We start from the raw sequence: 19591 nt of genomic DNA, 5'->3' as shown, positions 1-19591 counted from the left end.
TGTCTCATGGGTCCCTGTACGGCCTCCCATTGCTGCTGTCTCCATTGCCACACTCTGCCATGTGCCACTTTCAGGTCTCCTCACACTGCTGGTGGGTTCCATTTTGTCATAGGGTGCTGTGTGGCCTCCCATTGCTGCTGCCTCCACCGCCACACTGTGGCTCCACACTCTGGTTTTGGCCCCGTGACTGCCCAAATGAGTGAAGTGTGCGGTGATTCTAAGATCGACGGCACTCATCTGCATGTCATACTGACTGACAGTATTATTTCTCTTCCCCAGCAGACTCCAAGGGCATTTAAATTAAGGGTACAGTGTTCTGCACTAATATAAAGACTCTCTGAAGCCTAGAAACACCCTTTTTATAAGTTAATTTCGCTGCGAATATATTCGCCTCGAATCAAATTTATTCCTCGAATTCGCCGAATCAGCCGAATCAGCCGAATCAAATTTTTGAATACTTCGCTCATCTCTAATACCAAGTAATGTCCCTCTTAATTCCTTAATGTATACAATTAACTTTCTTAATTGACTCTCTTCCATATTTTCCACATTCCCCAGAATCACGTTTGTTCAACTCCCAGCCTTTCTTCGTTGCTTATACCCTCTTCAATACACCTTGGACGGTCACTCCACATTAAATAATAGCTCCAACAGTTCATTGTTTTTTTAACTAGAAGGTTCGCTTCTCCAATGAACATCTGCAATACATACAGAAGCCTCCTACCTGCCTTTCCAGTGTTCAGTTCTCCATTGTTTTCTGTGTCAGCTGATCGTCTTCGCTGGGCAAATGCAGCATGCTTTTGACATCAGTTTAGGATGCTTCCGAAATAATTCATAATTCATTGCAGGTGTACTAGACCTGCTTCAAGTCTCTTTTGCATTCCTCTGGACTTGTAAGGGAGCATAAGCCACCAACACTGTCCCTAAACTCTATGAACTCCTTTATGGCTCTGGGTATTCTTTTCCCTGCTTGGTGTAGCCAGAAGATATGCCCCATGATGTCCCTATTCTTTAATGTGTACAATTAACTTTCTTCATTGACAATCTTCCATATTTTCCACCTTCCCCAGAACCATGTTTGCTCAACTCCTTTGGATGATCCTTCCATTGGCTATCAACCACATCTGATGCCAGGAAGTTGGCCAGTCCCACCCTAAAACCGTAGTGGCTGAGGACTGACAGAGACAATCTGAGTGTAGTGGGGACTTCTTAACTTGTAGTAGGCAGGCGGGTATTCCTTTCATAATGGATTTGCATTTTAATACGTATTTTCTCTATTTCGCATTTCAAATGATTTTTAAAGGAATGGCTACCAAAAAAAAGTGTTAAATACAGAAATTAACAATACTAAATAGATGCAGTTGGCACATTACCTCCTGACATTTCCATTTCTCTGTGTTGGGAAGTTTATTGTTTGGACAGCTTGCCCTGTGGATACTCTGCGCTTTTCAGAACTGATCATTGTCTGAAGACTAAAAGCTACATACAATGCAGCTTACACATTTCAAAAGAATGATACAAAAAAAAGAATCATCATTTTATGAATGTAACTTTTTTTAATAGCATTTGTTCCTCCAACTGTATTGAATGTTCAGTATAGCTATGTGCAGTATATACAAGTGAAACTCAAAAAATTAGAATAACGTGCAAAGTTCATTTATTTCAGTAATGCAACTTAAAAGGTGAAACTAATATATGAGATAGACTCATTGCATGCAAAGCAAGATAGTTCAAGCCGTGATTTGTCATAATTGTGATGATTATGGCTTACAGCTCATGAAAATCCCAAATCCACAATCTCAGAAAATTAGAATATTACATGCAATCAATAAAACAAGGATTGTACATAGAACAATATCAGACCTCTGAAAAGTATAAGCATGCATATGTACTCAGTACTTGGTTTGGGCCCCTTTTGCAGCAATTACTGCCTCAATGTGGCGTGGCATGGAAGCTATCAGCCTGTGGCACTGATGAGGTGTTATGGAAGACCAGGATGCTTCAATAGTGGCCTTCAGCTCGTCTGCATTGTTCGATCTCATGTCTCTCATCTTTCTCTTGGCAATGCCCCATAGATTTTCTATGGGGTTCAGGTCAGGCGAGTTTGCTGGCCAATCAAACACAGTAATCCCACGGTCATTGAACCAGGTTTTGGTGCTTTTGGCAGTGTGGGCAGGTGCCAAGTCCTGCTGGAAAATGAAGTCAGCGTCCCCATAATGCTTGTCTGTGGAAGGAAGCATGAAGTGCTCCAAAATCTCCTGGTAGACGGCTGCGTTGACCCTGGACTTAATGAAGCACAATGGAATAACACCAGCAGATGACATGGCTCCCCAAATCAACACAGAGTGTGAAAACTTCACACTGGACTTCAAGCATCTTGCAGTGTGTGCCTCTCCAGTCTTCCTCCATACTCTGGGTCCTTGGTTTCCAAATGAGATGCAAAAGTTGTTCTGATCAGAAAAGAGGACTTTGGACCACTGAGCAACAGACCAGGTCTGTTTTTTTTAGCCCAGGTAAGACGCTTCTGATGTTATTTGTTGTTCAGCAGCGGCTTGACAAGAGGAATACGACATTTGAAGCCCATGTCCAGGATCCGTCTGTGTGTGGTAGCTCTTGCTGCACTGACTCCAGCCTCAGTCCACTCCTTGTGAAAGTCCCCAACACTTTTGAATGGCCTTTTCCTGACAATCCTCTCCAGGCTGCGGTCATCCCTGCTGCTTGTGCACCTTTTTCTTCCACACTTTTCCCTTCCACATAACTTTCTATTAATGTGCTTTGATACAGCACTTTGGGAACATCCAACTTCTTTTGCAATTACCTTATGAGGCTTTCCCTCCTTATAGAGGGTGTCAATGATGGTTTTCTGCACAACTGTCAGGTCAACAGTCTTTCCCATGATTGTGATTCCTACTGAACCAGACTGAGAGACCATTTAAAGGCTCAGGAACCCTTTGCAGGTGTTATGGCTTAATTAGCTGATTAGAGTGGGACACGTTGAGCTGAGAATATTGCACCTTTTCACAATATTCTAATTTTCTGAGATTGTGGATTTGGGGTTTTCATGAGCTGTAAGCCATAATCATCACAATTCTGACAAACCACGGCTTGAACTATCTAGCTTTGCATGTAATGAGTCTATCTCATATATTAGTTTCACCTTTTAAGTTGCATTACTGAAATAAATGAACTTTTTCACGATATTCTAATTTTTCGAGTTTCACCTGTACTCAAGTTTATTAAAGAGAACATATAGTGTATTTTCCATGAGCATCAGGGAGCAATAGCAGAAAAAGTATACAATTTGACTTCTTCTTTATTACAGTGTCTCTGCTTAACTACTTCAAGTAGAACTATGGCCTCCCATTAAACAAAAAAAATTATATGTGCATCAAAACTTAATTATAAGAGCATCTGCGTCTACAGTTTCCTTTTTAGTACCACTGCAAAGTCCAACAAATAACTGACGATCCTGCCAGTGAAGTCCACCCAATGCAATCCTGTTATTAGGTGGAAACACTGCTGCACTGCTCCTGAACTCTGAGTGGAGTCTTATGTAGTCTGTGCCTGCTTGAACTACAGTGGGATGAAAAAAATGTTGCGGGGGGGGGGGGTGAGTATGGCTATTGTATGGGTATGGGGTATGGTATGGCAAGGTCACTGGTGATTCACAAGTCTATAGCTTGTCAATCAATACCTGGTCAAACCTAGCCCTTCCCACTGCTTTCTGGATTGACAGTACTGTGTTGTTGATGAAACCACTCACTGTGAGCTGTCCCCAATCAAAAGTAGTGGGGCCCCACAAATATCTATTGATCCTGCTAATGAAGTTCACCTAATGTAGATTCCTCTGGTGAGGTGGCAACAATGCTACACTGCATCAGAGCAAAGAACTAAATTCAGAGCATAGTTGCCACTCTTATGTAGGCTGGGTCTGCTTGCACTACAGTGGGATGAACAAAAACATTGCAGGGGATGTGGCTATTAGCATTGTTACTGCCTGTAACTTGTAATTACCACATGGCCACACCTAGTCCTGTTCACTGCTTTTAGGATTGGCACTGCCTGTGTTGCTGACAACTCTCTCACTGTGAGCTGTCCCCACTGAAAATAAGTTGGGTAACCAGCCTGGCTATGCTGTCTGGCAGGAATAATGGGATCACAAAATTATCCGTACAGAAATATGTACCTTTAGGCAGCAAAGACAGATCACATGTCTGCATTTATATCAGGATATATCTGTGTGCCCAAAGTTCAGCTTTAACCAGGGTTTTTTTTCTCAGAGAATAGGTGCAGGAGCTCTCTTTTTTGATTCACCCATTGTTTCCATCACTACTCACCTCCAAGCACTGTCCCTTGGTCCCTAACCACCTTCCAGTACAGCCCCTTTTAGAGAATATGGGACCAAGTATAATTTTGTGGAGCTAAAAAATGTGTTAATGATAATAGATCCCCTGCAGCCAGCAACAGTACACCCACTTTCAACAATAGATCTCCCCAGCAACAGTAGACCCTCCCTGCAACAAAATTCTCACCAGCAACAATAGAACCGCTCCCACAACAATAGACACCCAGCAGCAACAACAGATTTCCCAGCAACCAGCATCAATAGACCCTCCAGTAACCAACCCTCCCTCACCAGTAGATCCTTCCCAGCAACAATTGACTCCCTTCTAACAACAATAGATCCGCCAGCACATGTCAGCACCCCTTGGTGTTGCATACATTCAGTGCTAGAGGTGCCAGAATTGTGTTCCCCCACGTTCCTGCTGAAAAAAAGCCCTGGCTTTAACTGATCTAGCCCAGCTATGTTGGAAAGCAAATCGGTTTTTCGTGTGTCTCTATCTATGCACTGAATAATTTAATGGTGCAGCATATGCTGTCCAAAGAATGATGGAAGTTAGGCTGTGCATTGATCTAAGAGGTGTAGAGTGTGCTATTCAGACAGCTGCAAATGACTTAACAAAGTTTCTGATGATCTGAAAAATTCAATGATGACTTCTTTGCTTTCATCTAGGTCTCATTACTACAACATCACGAAAGCTGGACCGAGAACAACAGGCAGAACATTTTCTTGAGGTAAAATTCTTAATTCTTTCTTAAAGTGTTATTAAACTCTTGTAATGAAATATAATGTAATGAAAAATTATATTTTGCAGTATGCCTTTTATATTTGTATTTTATTTCTATATTTTTCTTCTGTTCCTTTTATACTGTCTTTTTAACAAAACTATTCATTGAAATTCATGTCCATTCTATAGACTGGCTATGCTGTCTTACAGGGCCTCCCTGGAGCATCAGTGTGGCCACTTTGATGATAATGGTCCCAGCCTATAGGTTGGTGTACCAATGTTCTGTGGACAAACATCCACGAGCATTATCAAAGGCCTCCATTACAAGCCACCTGCTATATTTACAAGGGCTATTTTTCATACTAGCTTCATTCTAAGTAATCCACTATACACTTGAATGCTCAATGGTGTTAACAATGGGTGTTCTCCCTGACCAGAGAATCAGGAAAGCAACGTGGAGAGCGATGAGAACATAAAAAAAAAAAGAATAGTAAGGTTTTGGGATTAAATTCTTTAAAACGACCTTAAAGTGATTCTAAAGGCTTTTTTTTAATAACAAACATGTCTACCTGCTGTGTGCAGTGGTTTTGCACAGAGCAGCCTGGGTCCTCCTCTTCTTGGGTCCCCCTTTGGTGCTCCTGGCCCTTCCCTCCTGTTGGGTGCCCCCACAGCAAGCAGCTTGCTATGGGGGCACCTGAGCATGCGCACTGCCCAGCCGATGCTCTATGTGTCTATTCACACACGGAGCTGTGGCTCAGCCCTATCCCCTCTCTCTCTTCTCATTGGTTCACAGGCTGTGTTTGACAGTAGCGGTCACCAACGGCTCCTGCTGCTGTCTCAGCCAATGAGAAGAGGAAGTCACGGGATAGCTGTGACGCCAGTGCACATTGCTGGATTGAGAGGGGGCTTAGATGAGTATTGGGGGGGCTGGGGAGGATTCTGCACACAGAAGGTTTTTTCTATGCATGAAGGTAAAAACCCTTCAGCCTTTACAACCACTTTAAATATTTGTGAGTCATGTGGAGCTAAAAGAAGAAATGATTTTTGCAATGCGAGTTTAGTACCACTTAAGCCAAGTTTGTACAGCATTGCACAGTTGTAATAACTGCTTTGGTTTACAGAATGCCTGTGCTTATAATGAAAATAGCTCCCTCCCAATCAATATTATTGGCCTGCTACCAGACTGCTGTAGCACCCATTTTTTCATCTTCGCTTGTTGGGGGCAGGACAACGTTTACATTGCCTGGCGTTCTTTGCAAAATGATTTGAGGTTTGTGGAGGCTGGGCACTCTAATCTGTCTGCAGAGCTGAATTTCTATATACAGTCATGGCCGAAATTGTTGGCACCCTTGATATTTCTCCAGGAAATCATGTATTTCTCACGAAACGTATTGCATTAACACATGTTTTGCTATACACATGTTTATTCCCTTTGTGTGTATTGGGACAAAACAAAAAAAGGGAGGAAAGAAAGCAAATTCGACATAATGTCACACAAACCTCCAAAAATGGGCTGGACAAAAGTATTGGCACCCTTTCACAACTGCGGATAAATAAGAATGTTACAAGCATGTGATGCTCCTGTAAACTCACCTGGGGCAAGTAACAGGTGTGGGCAATATAGAAATCACACCTGAAAGCAGATAAAAAGGAGAGACGTTCACTTAACCTTTGCATTGTGTGTCTGTCTGTGCCACACTAAGCATGGACAACAGAAAGAGGAGACGAGAACTGTCTGAGGACCTGAGAACCAAAATTGTGGCAAAATATCAACAATCTCAAGGTTACAAGTCCATCTCCAGAGAACTAGATTTGCCTTTGTCCACAGTGCGCAACATTATCAAGAAGTTTGCAACCCATGGCACTGTAGCTAATCTCCCTGGTCGTGGACGGATGAGGAAAATTGATGAAAGATTGCAACGCAGAATAGTCCGGATGGTGGATAAGCAGCCCCAAACATGTTCCAAAGACATTCAAGCTGTCCTGCAGGCTCAGGGAGCATCAGTGTCAGCGCGAACTATCCGTCGACATTTAAATGAAATGAAACGCTATGGCAGGAGACCCAGGAGGACCCCACTGCTGACACAGAGACATAAAAAAGCAAGACTACAGTTTGCCAAAATGTACTTGAGTAAGCCAAAAGCCTTCTGGGAAAACGTCTTGTGGACAGATGAGACCAAGATAGAGCTTTTCGGTAAAGCACATCATTCTACTGTTTACCGAAAACGGAATGAGGCCTACAAAGAACAAAACACAGTACCTACGGTAAAATATGGTGGAGGTTCAATGATGTTTTGGGGTTGTTTTGCTGCCTCTGGCACTGGGTGCCTTGACTGTGTGCAAGGCATCATGAAATCTGAGGATTACCAAAGGATTTTGGGTCGCACTGTAGGGCCCAGTGTCAGAAAGCTGGGTTTGCGTCCAAGATCCTGGGTCTTCCAGCAGGACAATGACCCCAAACATACGTCAAAAAGCACTCAGAAATGGATGGCAAAGAAGCGCTGGAGAGTTCTGAAGTGGCCAGCAATGAGCCCAGATCTAAATCCCATTGAACACCTGTGGAGAGATCTTAAAATTGCTGTTGGGAAAAGGTGTCCTTCCAATAAGAGAGACCTGGAGCTGTTTGCAAAGGAAGAGTGGTCCAAAATTCCGGGTGAGAGGTGTCAGAAGCTTATTGATGGTTATAGGAAGCGACTGATTTCAGTTATGTTTTCCAAAGGGTGTGCAACCAAATATTAAGTTAAGGGTGCCAATACTTTTGTCCAGCCCATTTTTGGGGTTTTGTGTGACATTATGTCATATTTGCTTTTCTGCCTCTGTTTTATATTTGTTCCAATACATACAAAGGGAATAAACATGTGTATAGCAAAACATGTGTTAATGCAATACCTTTTTTGTGTGAAATACTTGATTTTCAGGAAAAATATCAAGGGTGCCAACAATTTCGGCCATGACTGTATGTAGGATTTGGAACGCCAGATGACCGTACTTCATGCTACTTAAAGTCAGTAACACATTCTTTAAACAATGATCAGAGGAAGACAAATAGGTATTTACCCTCCTTTCCTGGGTACCACTCCAGGTGTACTTATCCAAAGTGAGTGAGGAATCATGTTCCCTGGGGTGGGTCACTGTGCAGGAGGTTGTCCTCTCTCTTCTCACCTCCTTCTCCAGGCTGGTCTTTTCTTGCTAATGCAAGTGTGAGTGGCATACCAGTGAATGAAAGATGCTGTGATGACACCCCTCAAGGAGCAGGGCCATGACACATTGCACTCACAGTATGTGCTCATTCTTCTGGGTTGTATGATGCTAGACATCACGCAACCCAAAAGATTGGGGAAGTAGTAAATAAGATATACTGTGGCAGCTCTTCTGGACTGAAGATGAGTATTGCCTCTAGAGCCTAGGCAATCTTTTTAAAATATGAAAATTTTATAAGGAGTTGAGTTTTAACACTCATCCTGCCCAAGCCCGAAACAAAATACAGTTTTCCTCCTACTTGATTTTAAACTATATTAACTGTCATAGTGATTTGTATTCATCTTTAACTTCTTTTGTCTTGCCATGCAATGTAATTAATTGACATACTCTGGGCTTCACCGGAGAATAGTCTTTATTGGTTGATTATTCCATTGCTCAGCATGAGTTTTACATGCTACATGGATTGCTATCAAATAATGCAATATATCATCTGTGCTTTTAGTAAGGCTGTTCCTCATTTTACTTGTGTAAATTTGGAAGAGAAAGAAGAGATTCTAGTCGGAAAGCTTTCAGCGTTCCGTGACCCGGATCGGATCGCTGTCTCAATGAGCTCACATTATGACATAAAATTAAATTATGTTGTTAAATTAATTGTGCATGTCTTGCATCGTAGTGTGAAGGAACGTAAGCTATCAAATTGATTAGCAACGGGGAATGATCAAAGACACAACAGAAATTGCTTGAAATGCATTGTATATATTTAGGTCAACCTTGGGTGCCATTTTACTAAGGAAAATTGAGTATTTTGTGGTTACAAATGAGAACCATTCTAAAGTGTTGTTTCCATTTTGAGTGGGCACTCATTAGCTGAATCACCTGCCAGCTTCTTATGCTTCCCAAACACTCACATGGCAAATTGGGTCCAATTTGTAGCTTTGCTCCTTCTAGAAGGTCATAACAAATTTGATACTCTCTAATATGTCAGTGTTGAATGGGTACCATTGAGCTGAATCATATGCCAATTTAATTTGTCTCTTGGAAACTTAGGGTACATTCACAATTGCTAATATACCTGACTACAACTAAGTGCAAGAACCCCAGAGCTGGTTCCTGGCAAATAGCTGCAGGAGGCACCCCTATTGAAAGCATGTAGCGATCACCTGTGAGTGATTGGCCTTGGATGCAGACTGTCAATAGTCAATGGCAATAGAATGAAAAGTGTTGAGCTGTCTGCATCTCACATTTGTATTATTACAACCAGATGTAGTGCCTTTTTAACCCATGATATTTTGATTGTATAAAGAATAAAGGAAAAAAATAACAATTTGAGATGACGCAATAAAAGTAGTTAATTTGGCTGGTGCACTAGTATATTTCATAATCTCCATGATTTTGCTCTAACCCTCATAAACTGCTCTCTAGAAATAATTTGCAAATTCAAGCATCTCTTCAGACTGTTTTGGTCATGTGTTAAGAGACTGGAAGCTTATTGAAAATAAATTAGTTATGCCTCTACTGTATATTAAATGCCTTACAAGAGAAGCCTACAAGCAATATGTTGAATAAACTATAGGGATTTACCAAGATTTGCTTTTCACTTGAATAATTGCCAGGGATAAAAATTTCCTTATGTATAGACGTTTAATAAGCTAACAGAATCTGACCAGTCTGGCAGGCAATCTTAAAAAATGTCAGTGTCAGGCTGATAAGCCTTGCCCCAGATTAATTCCAAAAATGAAACCGAAAACTTGAATAAATAATACATTTTCTCCTAGATGCACACAGTCCTACCTAAGACCAGAATAGTTTTTATAATCCTTTTATTCAGAAATCCAACTCTTTGGCCCTTTCACTTTGTTACAGCGAGCTGACTTCTCTGACTTGAAGCAGAACTTAATACGAAAAAAAAAAAAATTGCAAGCAGGAAGGTTTTATGTTATGAAGGAAAGAAATACTACATCTCATCTGCAATAAAAGCTTTTTCTTTCCTGTTTGCAAAGTTCTTTTTACTTTCCTGTTTGCAAAGTTCTTTCAAATGTACAATAACATGTACAGCCCAGTGTACATTCGGGTCATGTCTTGGTGCTGAGATAAATCAGCATTGCATACACAGGTGTTTTGTCATCCCCAACTGGCCAATCAAGATGGCCAAAAATACTGAACCCAGAGAAGACCAGGCAACGATGCCAGTGAGGGAACTTGCACATGTTGAATCACCAAAGGAGAGTCGAGTATTTGCAGATTTTGGTTACACTCTAATGGCTAACCGTGGCTTCTGCATACCCACTGTACAATAACACTGCCTAATGGACAGGGCCTATGTTATTATAAAAGCTCAGAGCAATAAAGACCAGTCAAGGTCATGTGATCAACCTGTCCTCTAATTAAGCAGTTTTCTCTGCAATGTATGTTCATACATGCTACTGAAGTATCCTAGAATGGATAAGATTTTGTAACCTTGCCAAAGAGCTCTGCTGTGCACCATAAAAAAATTATCATTGTTTACTGTGTCATTCATTGTCACACAACTGTGTGGAGACCAGGTTGACAAGGGGGGTTTCCCTATCAACTCCTGTACAATACCACTGATGACAGTGACAAAGAGTAGGAGGACATGGAGTGGCATGGGTACCGATTGTTGACTTAGAAATGCAAGGGATCTAGGGATGTGCCAAAGCCTACTGTCATCTGGATGCCAGGGAGAGTGAGGCAGCTCAGGCTGAGGCTGGATATACAGTGGGGCAAAAAAGTATTTAGTCAGCCACCAATTGTGCAAGTTCTCCCACTTAAAAAGATGAGAGAGGCCTGTAATTGGCATCATAGGTAGACCTCAACTATGAGAGACAAAATTAGAAAAAAAATCCAGACAATCACATTGGCTGATTTGGAAAGAATTTATTTGCAAATTATGGTGGAAAATAAGTATTTGGTCACCTACAAACAAGCAAGATTTCTGGCTCTCACAGACCTGTACCTTCTTCTTTAAGAGGCTCCTCTGTCCTGTACTCATTACCTGTATCAATGGCACCTGTTTGAACTTGTTATCAGTATAAAAGACACCTGTCCACAACCTCAAACAGTCACACTCCAAACTCCACTATGGTGAAGACCAAAGAGCTGTCGAAGGACACCAGAAACAAAATTGTAGACCTGCACCAGGATGGGAAGACTGAATCTGCAATAGGCATGAGCTTGGTGTGAACAAATCAACTGTGGGAGCAATAATTAGAAAATGGAAGACATACAAGACAACTGATAATCTCCCTCGATCTGGGGCTCCACGCAAGATCTCACCCCGTGGGGTCAAAATGATCACAAGAACGGTGAGCAAAAATCCCAGGACCACACGGGGGGACCTAGTGAATGACCTGCAGAGAGCTGGGACCAACGTAACAAAGGCTACCATCAGTAACACTATGCCGCCAGGGACTCAGATCCTGCATTGCCAGACGTGTCCCCCTGCTTAAGCCAGTACATGTCTGGGCCCATCTGAAGTTTGCTAGAGAGCATTTGGATGATCCAGAAGAGGATTGGGAGAATGTCAGATGAAACCAAAATAGAACTGTTTAATAGAAACACAACTCGTCGTGTTTGGAGGAGAGAGAATGCTGAGTTGCATCCAAAGAACACCATACCTACTGTGAAGCATGGGGTGGCAACATCATGCTTTGGGGCTGTTTCTCTGCAAAGGGACCAGGACGACTGATCCATGTACAGGACAGAATGAATGGGGCCATGTATCGTGAGATTTTGAGTGCAAACCTCCTTCCATCAGCAAGGGCATTGAAGATGAAACGTGGCTGGGTCTTCCAACATGATAATGATCCCAAACATACCGCCCGGGCAACGAAGGAGTGGCTTCGTAAGAAGCATTTCAAGGTCTTGGAGTGGCCTAGCCAGTCTCCAGATCTCAACCCCATAGAAAACCTTTGGAGGGAGTTGAAAGTCCGTGTTGCCCAGCGACAGCCCCAAAACATCACTGCTCTAGAGGAGATCTGCATGGAGGAATGGGCCAACATACCAGCAACAGTGTGTGCCAACCTTGTGAAGACTTACAGGAAACGTTTGACCTCTGTCATTGCCAACAAAGGATATATAACAAAGTATTGAGATGAACTTTTGATATTGACCAAATACTTATTTTCCACCATAGTTTGCAAATAAATTCTTTCCAAATCAGCCAATGTGATTGTCTGGATTTTTTTTCTCATTTTGTCTCTCATAGTTGAGGTCTACCTATGATGCCAATTACAGGCCTCTCTCATCTTTTTAAGTGGGAGAACTTGCACAATTGGTGGCTGACTAAATACTTTTTTGCCCCACTGTAAGTTGAAATTGGAGTGGAGAGCAGGATCATAGTAGGAGCATGTGCAACGTCACCAGTAGTACTGAATTGATAAACAGAGATGTGGTCAGGTAATCCAAGGCTGAGGTCAGGGTAAGGCAAACAGTCCTAAATCAGCAGATGATAAGCGAGGTCGATGGAGAGCAACCTAGGGTCAACAACAGAAAGCAGAGGTCCAAGACAGATTGGGAGGCAAGCCCGGTAGACAACAGAAGATCAGAAGCATGGTTAAGGTCACAGGAATAGCTGTAGACCAATCATCAACTTCTCCAAACCAAGCAGATCTTTAAATAAACCATATAATGCCAACACTGGTGTTGGGCTTGCATGCTCGGACACAAGCACAAAACTCCACGCATACTCATAATACTAAGTGCAAGTCCAAGTGCCATATTGTATGTACACCAGTGCTCGCACTGATTTTTGTCAACAGTGATAGGCTCAACCTTCCTGACAGTCAACTATAGTAGACTACAGTTGCTGCATTCCAAACTCCTCCCCATTCCACTCTGTACTTTTTTGTTTTAGGAGGTAAGTGTGGTAGACAATTATATATTCCAGCCATAGACAAACTTCTGAAAACAAAACACTGCTGTGCGTAAAATTAGTTCTTGAAAATCTATGAAAAGTACTTTTTTTTTTGTCTGTACATCCCTTTTAAAAACACGTTACCCATAATTCTTATTTTTATTTTTGCTGGTTTAAATATTGCGTCAGCTTGCTGTAATAAGCCCTGTTAAATTATCGAGAAGAAACAGACATAGAAAATAAATCAATAAAAATATATATTGTACTAAGATTTAGCGGATACCCTAATGGCTCTTTTGAGGCCACCAATTTGCTTTGCAGGATTATGTTGTCATTGGTCTCGGTTACATGAAGATTTAGATGTGAATCTAAAATACCAGCAAGGTTATAAAATATTCCACTCTGAGGAGCCGAAGGAGAAAAAAAAATCAGACCCTGATTTATCAAGAAATTAAAAGCTTGTGCCTCCTGTGACCACTCTCTGGAAGAGCGTGACTCTTAAATCTGACATCACGCTGATCAATCCGCATCTGTGGCATGGTAGATTAGGCACCTCTGTACTTTATCTGCTCACATTCGTTTTATTGTAGAAGGCTGAGGGAAGAATTAAAGAGAGCCTGTCACTAAATCCTTGATGTCTGTTTTTGCCAAAGTGCCCTGTATGAGTTTTTCATTTACTGTGAATATAGTAAACATCTGCTGAGACCTGCCATTCCAGATAACTATGATCCTCAGAATCTTTACAATATTATATCCCTTTCATTTATTAAAAGGGGGGAATTAGTATTACTGTGGACAGTGACCATATGAAGAAATACTTTGTAAAGTTGGCCTTGCATAATGAATTTTTTATGTTTTGTTTTATGGCTTTTGTGGTGTAATCATTAAAGCTCCTTGATCCCCTGCTATATGTGCACTACATGGCAAAATGTTTTTGAACACCACATCTATATGAGCTTGTTGGACTTCCTATTCCAAAATCATGGACATTAATATGGAGTTGGCCTACTCTTTGCAGTTACAACAGCCTCCACTCATCTAGGAAGGCTTTCCACAAGATTTAGGAGTCTGTTGGTGGAAAATTGTGCTCATTCAGCCAAAAGAGCTTTTGAGAGGTCAGGTACTGGTGTTGGATAAGAATACACCTGTCTCCCTCTCAGTGTTCAAATTTATCCCAAAGCATCTGAGCAGGCCACTTAAGTTCTTTCACACTAAATTCATCAAACCATGTCTTTATGGAGCTGGCCTTGTACACAGGGGCATAGTCATGCTAGAACAGAAAATATCCTTCCCCAAACTGTTGTCAAAAGGTTAGAAATGCATGATTTTACAACATTGGATGCCTGGATGGACCACTCTTTTTTTCACCTTGCATACACATACAGGTGTCCACCCTACTTGTTTTGACTCTTCTTTCGATATTGCACTGAGGGTCATACTGGTCTGCTAGTTTTTAATACTGTGGCTTGGTGCAAGCTGACCTAGTCCCATTTTTCAGAACAATATCAGATAACATTGATAGTTAATTGTCAGTTTGTAGTTCTGCTTTCTGACCAAATTATGTTGAGCCTATTTATATTAAGCTTCTGAATTTTACCTAGTAGACTTCATCTAGAGGTCATGCACATACCCCTCTGGTAACCTTGTCGTCTGCTAATGCCATGACAGGTTACTTTTTTATGTATGTCATGGATCCACGATCGCCGCCACCAACATGCGACAATCGCACGACCGCGACTAACAGTAATACATCACGCCCACGGCGTCAGACCCCAGACCTTCTCACCAAACTCGTGACCGAAGGACCGGCCGATCTAAAACCGCAGTGTGACGCGCATAACAAGGCCACACTCAGCTGCACCCAGCACAGCGATTGCCCAGCTAATAGACTACAATCGGTGCCTGCAGCCTAAATGCGCTTGTTACTGGGTCGGGTTAATTACACAACTATCCCTCTACTGCCACCACCACTTTTGTCGGAGACTGGGAAACTCCCGTTATCAAATATAAACTATAATGATTGAAATATTGATCTATATAGCACAGTTCACGGACCTGTTATACAGAGATATATCAAACAGTAGCATCTCTTCAAAGGCAGGGATTCGTGAATTGCAAATAAGCGCTTAGAAACAGTTTAACACTTTCAGAATGAAAGATTTATTACTAAAAGGGTCAAACAGGTGCGATACAATATTTACAAAGAGATGTCACAAAAATATATGTATATGTATATAAAGACACAGCAAAGAGATAATTAGGAAGATGATTACAGGGTTAAGTTACTTGCCCACATGCCTGGGTTTGCAGATCCAAGTTGTAGAGCAGGGTGATTTCTTGATCTCCTTTTGTTACGATGTTGCTGGGAGATCTCTGTGTGTGTGTTTTTTATGTACAAACTCATTTAGTCTAGTATTCTCTTATTGTTTAGTTGTAAAATTAATAAAAACAGTTGAAACAGGAGTGCATGAGCTTACACACATTTTGCTTTGATGTACCTGGAATTTAACTGATATCAACTGACAGTTGAGTTAAACTTCAAAGCCAGAGGAAGTCAGAGGAAATCCCCTTATCTCCCAAAAAGAGACACTAATAAAAACCTGACAGTTCTTCCAACCTTTCCCAACTCTTTACAAAACAAAAGTTCAGCTTGAACTGCTTTAAAAGGAAAAATCCATAATAAAAGATGAACATGCTAGCCTTGAAATATTGAGCAAGCGAGCCTGAGACATATTTGAAAACCCAGACCCTTGGAGTCAAACCCTGTAGGTTCCCAAGTAGGGACTATGCAACAAGATCTCTACATCAATAAATGGAACCTGGGAAACAATAAATGTAATTAGAATGTTTTTATTTCATGGCCACTGCACTTTTTTCAGCTTGATTTGCAATTTTACTATTTAAGAAATGTTACCACACGTGCCATAAGCAGCAGAGTTTGGGAAGGTTGGTGTAAGTTATACAGCACTTACCTCCATGCTGATCTTTGCTGGAAACACAGCTGTTCCATTCCCCAAACACTGCTGCTTAAACATTTGTTTGGTTCTTATTTAATTGGCACTGCCTACACACAGTTTTATTCTTTGTAGATCCTGTTAGAATATTAAAGTGTATCTAAAGCCAAAACTTAACTGTTGAGAAGCATAGGCCTAAAACCATAACCATATGTAATAAGGAACCTTACCCAAAGATTACAGAGAGACTGGTTAAAGCTGGCCATACAATAACAGATTTTTTAATGATTGTATGAACATTTGTACAAAAGTGGTAAATTCTATAACACGACAAATGTCTTTTGAAAGTACTTCAAAAATGTTTGCTTTTAACATTTGATTTTGAGTGAATGGACTTTCTCAAACAAAAAGGACATACACTGTCAGAAATTTGTTCATGTGAAATACATTTTCCATCCTGCTGCTTTTCATTTTCTTGTTGCTGCAGTCGAAAACCAACATTGATTTGACCCAACTAACAATTGGAAAACCAAAAGACCGCTCTTAAAACAAAACTTTTCAAACAAAATTATACCACTTGTGACAGTGAGAGGCCCTGTTGCAGTGAGCATATAGGAAAATGTGACACAGGCAGGGTCGCTGATAAGGGGGTAGCACCGGTACTCTTGTACTGGGCCTAGGCCAGTAGGGAGGCCTGGGCAGCAGGGGAATCAGTTGTGGCCAGGAGGGGAGGTGTGAAGTGCAAATATAGTTCTACCCCCTGTGTGTCTCTCCCTGCAACAGCTGAAAGGCAACTTCTCGTCTTCTTCTCCTCTCCGGCATGTCGGCTTTCAGTTGCTGCAGGGAGAGATACAGAGGATTGCTTTGTGTAATTGCACCCCCCCCCGCACTGATTACCATCCCTGTACATTATCCTCTTCCCTCTTCTCCCATGTGGTCCTTCCCATGTGCCATTTTCACTGGCCCCTTCCTTTTGTGAATGAACACAATAAGTAACTCACGGTGTTCATTCATAACTGAAGCATAGTTAACTGTGTTTACTATGCTTCAGTTTGTGAATGAACAGGAGCCTCTGTACAGAGCACATTATGTTCATTCGCTCTCAGTACAACTGCAGAGAGAAGGGAAGAAATCTATGTCCTCAGTTCCTTTCTCTGTCTCAAAAGTGAGACATTAGGGGTCTGTTTAGAGCAGCAATGGGCAAACTACGGCCCGTGGGCCATATACGGGCCGCGGAGCGTGGCAAACATCGGCTGTCAGGATGTGTGCAGGCGGGGCAGCGTGAGGAACGTGAGGGGAGCTAGGCTCCTCTCACAGTCCGCCCTGAAGACCGGAACGGCGCGGGAACACGGCGAGAGGAACACGCGGAGCAAAGGTAAGTGAATTGACACAGGGGGGACTTGGGGACTTAATATGGGGGATGAATTAATATGGGGAATGAATTACTATAGGGGGGATGAATTACTATAGGGGGGATGAATTACTATATGGGGGATGAATTACTATGGGGGATGAATTACTATATGGGGGATGAATTACTATATGGGGGATGAATTACTATGGGGGATGAATTACTATATGGGGGATGAATTACTATATGGGGGATGAATTACTATGGGGGAGGAATTACTATATGGGGGATTAATTACTATGGGGGATGAATTACTATATGGGGGATGAATTACTATGGGGGATGAATTACTATATGGGGGATGAATTACTATGGGGGATGAATTACTATATGGGGGATGAATTACTATGGGGGATGAATTACTATGGGGGATGAATTACTATATGGGGGATGAATTACTATATGGGGGATGAATTACTATGGGGGATGAATTACTATATGGGGGATGAATTACTATATGGGGGGATGAATTACTATATGGGGGATGAATTACTATGGGGGATGAATTACTATATGGGGGATGAATTACTATGGGGGATGAATTACTATATGGGGGATGAATTACTATGGGGGATGAATTACTATATGGGGGATGAATTACTATGGGGGATGAATTACTATATGGGGGATTAATTACTATGCTTACTATGGGGGAATATTACTATACTTACTATGGATGACACATACACATCATTCATCTACTCTTGGTCTGGCCCCCGGGTCCAATATATGAACCCATTGCGGCCCTCAAGTCAAAAAGTTTGCCCACCCCTGGTTTAGAGTGTGTTTACTCCAATCCCATACAGTGTAAAGCCAGTTTAAGCTTAAAAGTGCAAGACCACTTCTTTATTGAAAATTTTCAGCATAACACACATGAACAATAACCTGATATAGTCTAAGAGGTCTGTCCTTACTAGCAGTGTCAGACTGAGTTTATATATTATACACAAATATTTATTTTGGACTTTTGATAATTTGTGCAGCCTATTTGGATTATTATTTTTTTGCACCTTTTTATATAGGTTAGGTTTGCAGCTGTTTATTACATATATATATATGTTCACAATTTATTTATTTTATATATATTTTGTTTGTCCCTTGGCGCTATCCCAATATTGCATTCTTCCATTTACAACTGTCTAAGAGAAGGGGGGATTTCCCTTTATTTTGGAGAGATTTCTTTTTACTTCCTGTTAAATCTTTGGGAAGAAGTAAAGGTATCTTTTCTCGGGACAAAACTTAAAAACACTCGATGAAAAGGTTTAAGATATCCAGTTGTAGACCAAGCCTTTTCTGACACTTTTTGGTATTTTTTTCTAGAACATTTCTTAGAACCCCCAAACATTATATTTTTTTGAAGCAGAGGCCCTAGAGAATAAATTGGCCGGTGTTGCAATTTTTTATGCCACGCAGTATTTGAATAGTGGTTTTATTTTGGAAAAAATATACTTTTTTGAATTTTAATGGAAATAAACACAATACATAACCCAATATTTTGTAAAATATAAAAGATGAATTTACACCAAGTAAATAGATACCAAACATGCCAAAAATTTGCGCATGCCCATGCAAGAGGGACAAACGACAAAAATATTACTATCCATGAGCGATGCTTTTAAAGTCTTCACAGGTTATCACTTTAGATTTACAGAGGTCTGATGCTAGAATTACTGCCCATGACCTGACATTTGTTGTGATACCTCACATGTGTGGAACAATCACTGCTTGCGTACAGGACCAGCGCGTGTGTCTGCCTTTGCGTGCGAGCACGAGGGGGATGGAGGCACTTTAAAGTTTTTTTATTCTTTTTAAAATTTATTTTTACACTGTGGCTTTATTTTTTTGGATCACTTTTATAGCTGTCACAAGGAATGTAAATATCCCTCGTGACAGTAATAGGCATGTGACGGGTACTCTTTGTGGAGAGATCTGGGGTCAATAGGACCCCAAATCCCTCTTCTGCACTTAAAAGCATTTGATCAAGATCAGTGTGCTCAAATGCTTTTTGTTTTTAAAAATGGTGCCGTTTACATCCAGGTAAACCAGAAGTGATATAGAGTCATCGCTTCTGGTTCCCTATATC

The 19591-nt window shown here is 41.3% G+C and overlaps 1 protein-coding gene across 3 annotated transcripts in view; it reads left to right on the top strand.

Annotated features, from left to right (window-relative positions):
• Positions 1 to 19591, top strand: part of FAT3 (FAT atypical cadherin 3) — a 617414-nt gene that overhangs the window by 267967 nt on the left and 329856 nt on the right. For all 3 annotated transcript variants that reach the window (XM_089656533.1, XM_089656524.1, XM_089656517.1), the window contains exon 3: positions 5015 to 5076. In XM_089656533.1, the coding sequence (XP_089512659.1) occupies positions 5015 to 5076 (62 nt within the window). The remainder of the gene's footprint in view (positions 1 to 5014; positions 5077 to 19591) is intronic.

The sequence above is a fragment of the Staurois parvus genome, unplaced genomic scaffold (genome assembly GCF_062004578.1).
Source record: "Staurois parvus isolate SC_StPar_1 unplaced genomic scaffold, SC_StPar_1.0 ptg000027l, whole genome shotgun sequence".
Classification (NCBI taxonomy): domain Eukaryota; kingdom Metazoa; phylum Chordata; class Amphibia; order Anura; family Ranidae; genus Staurois; species Staurois parvus.
This window is presented reverse-complemented; position numbering and strand designations above follow the sequence as displayed.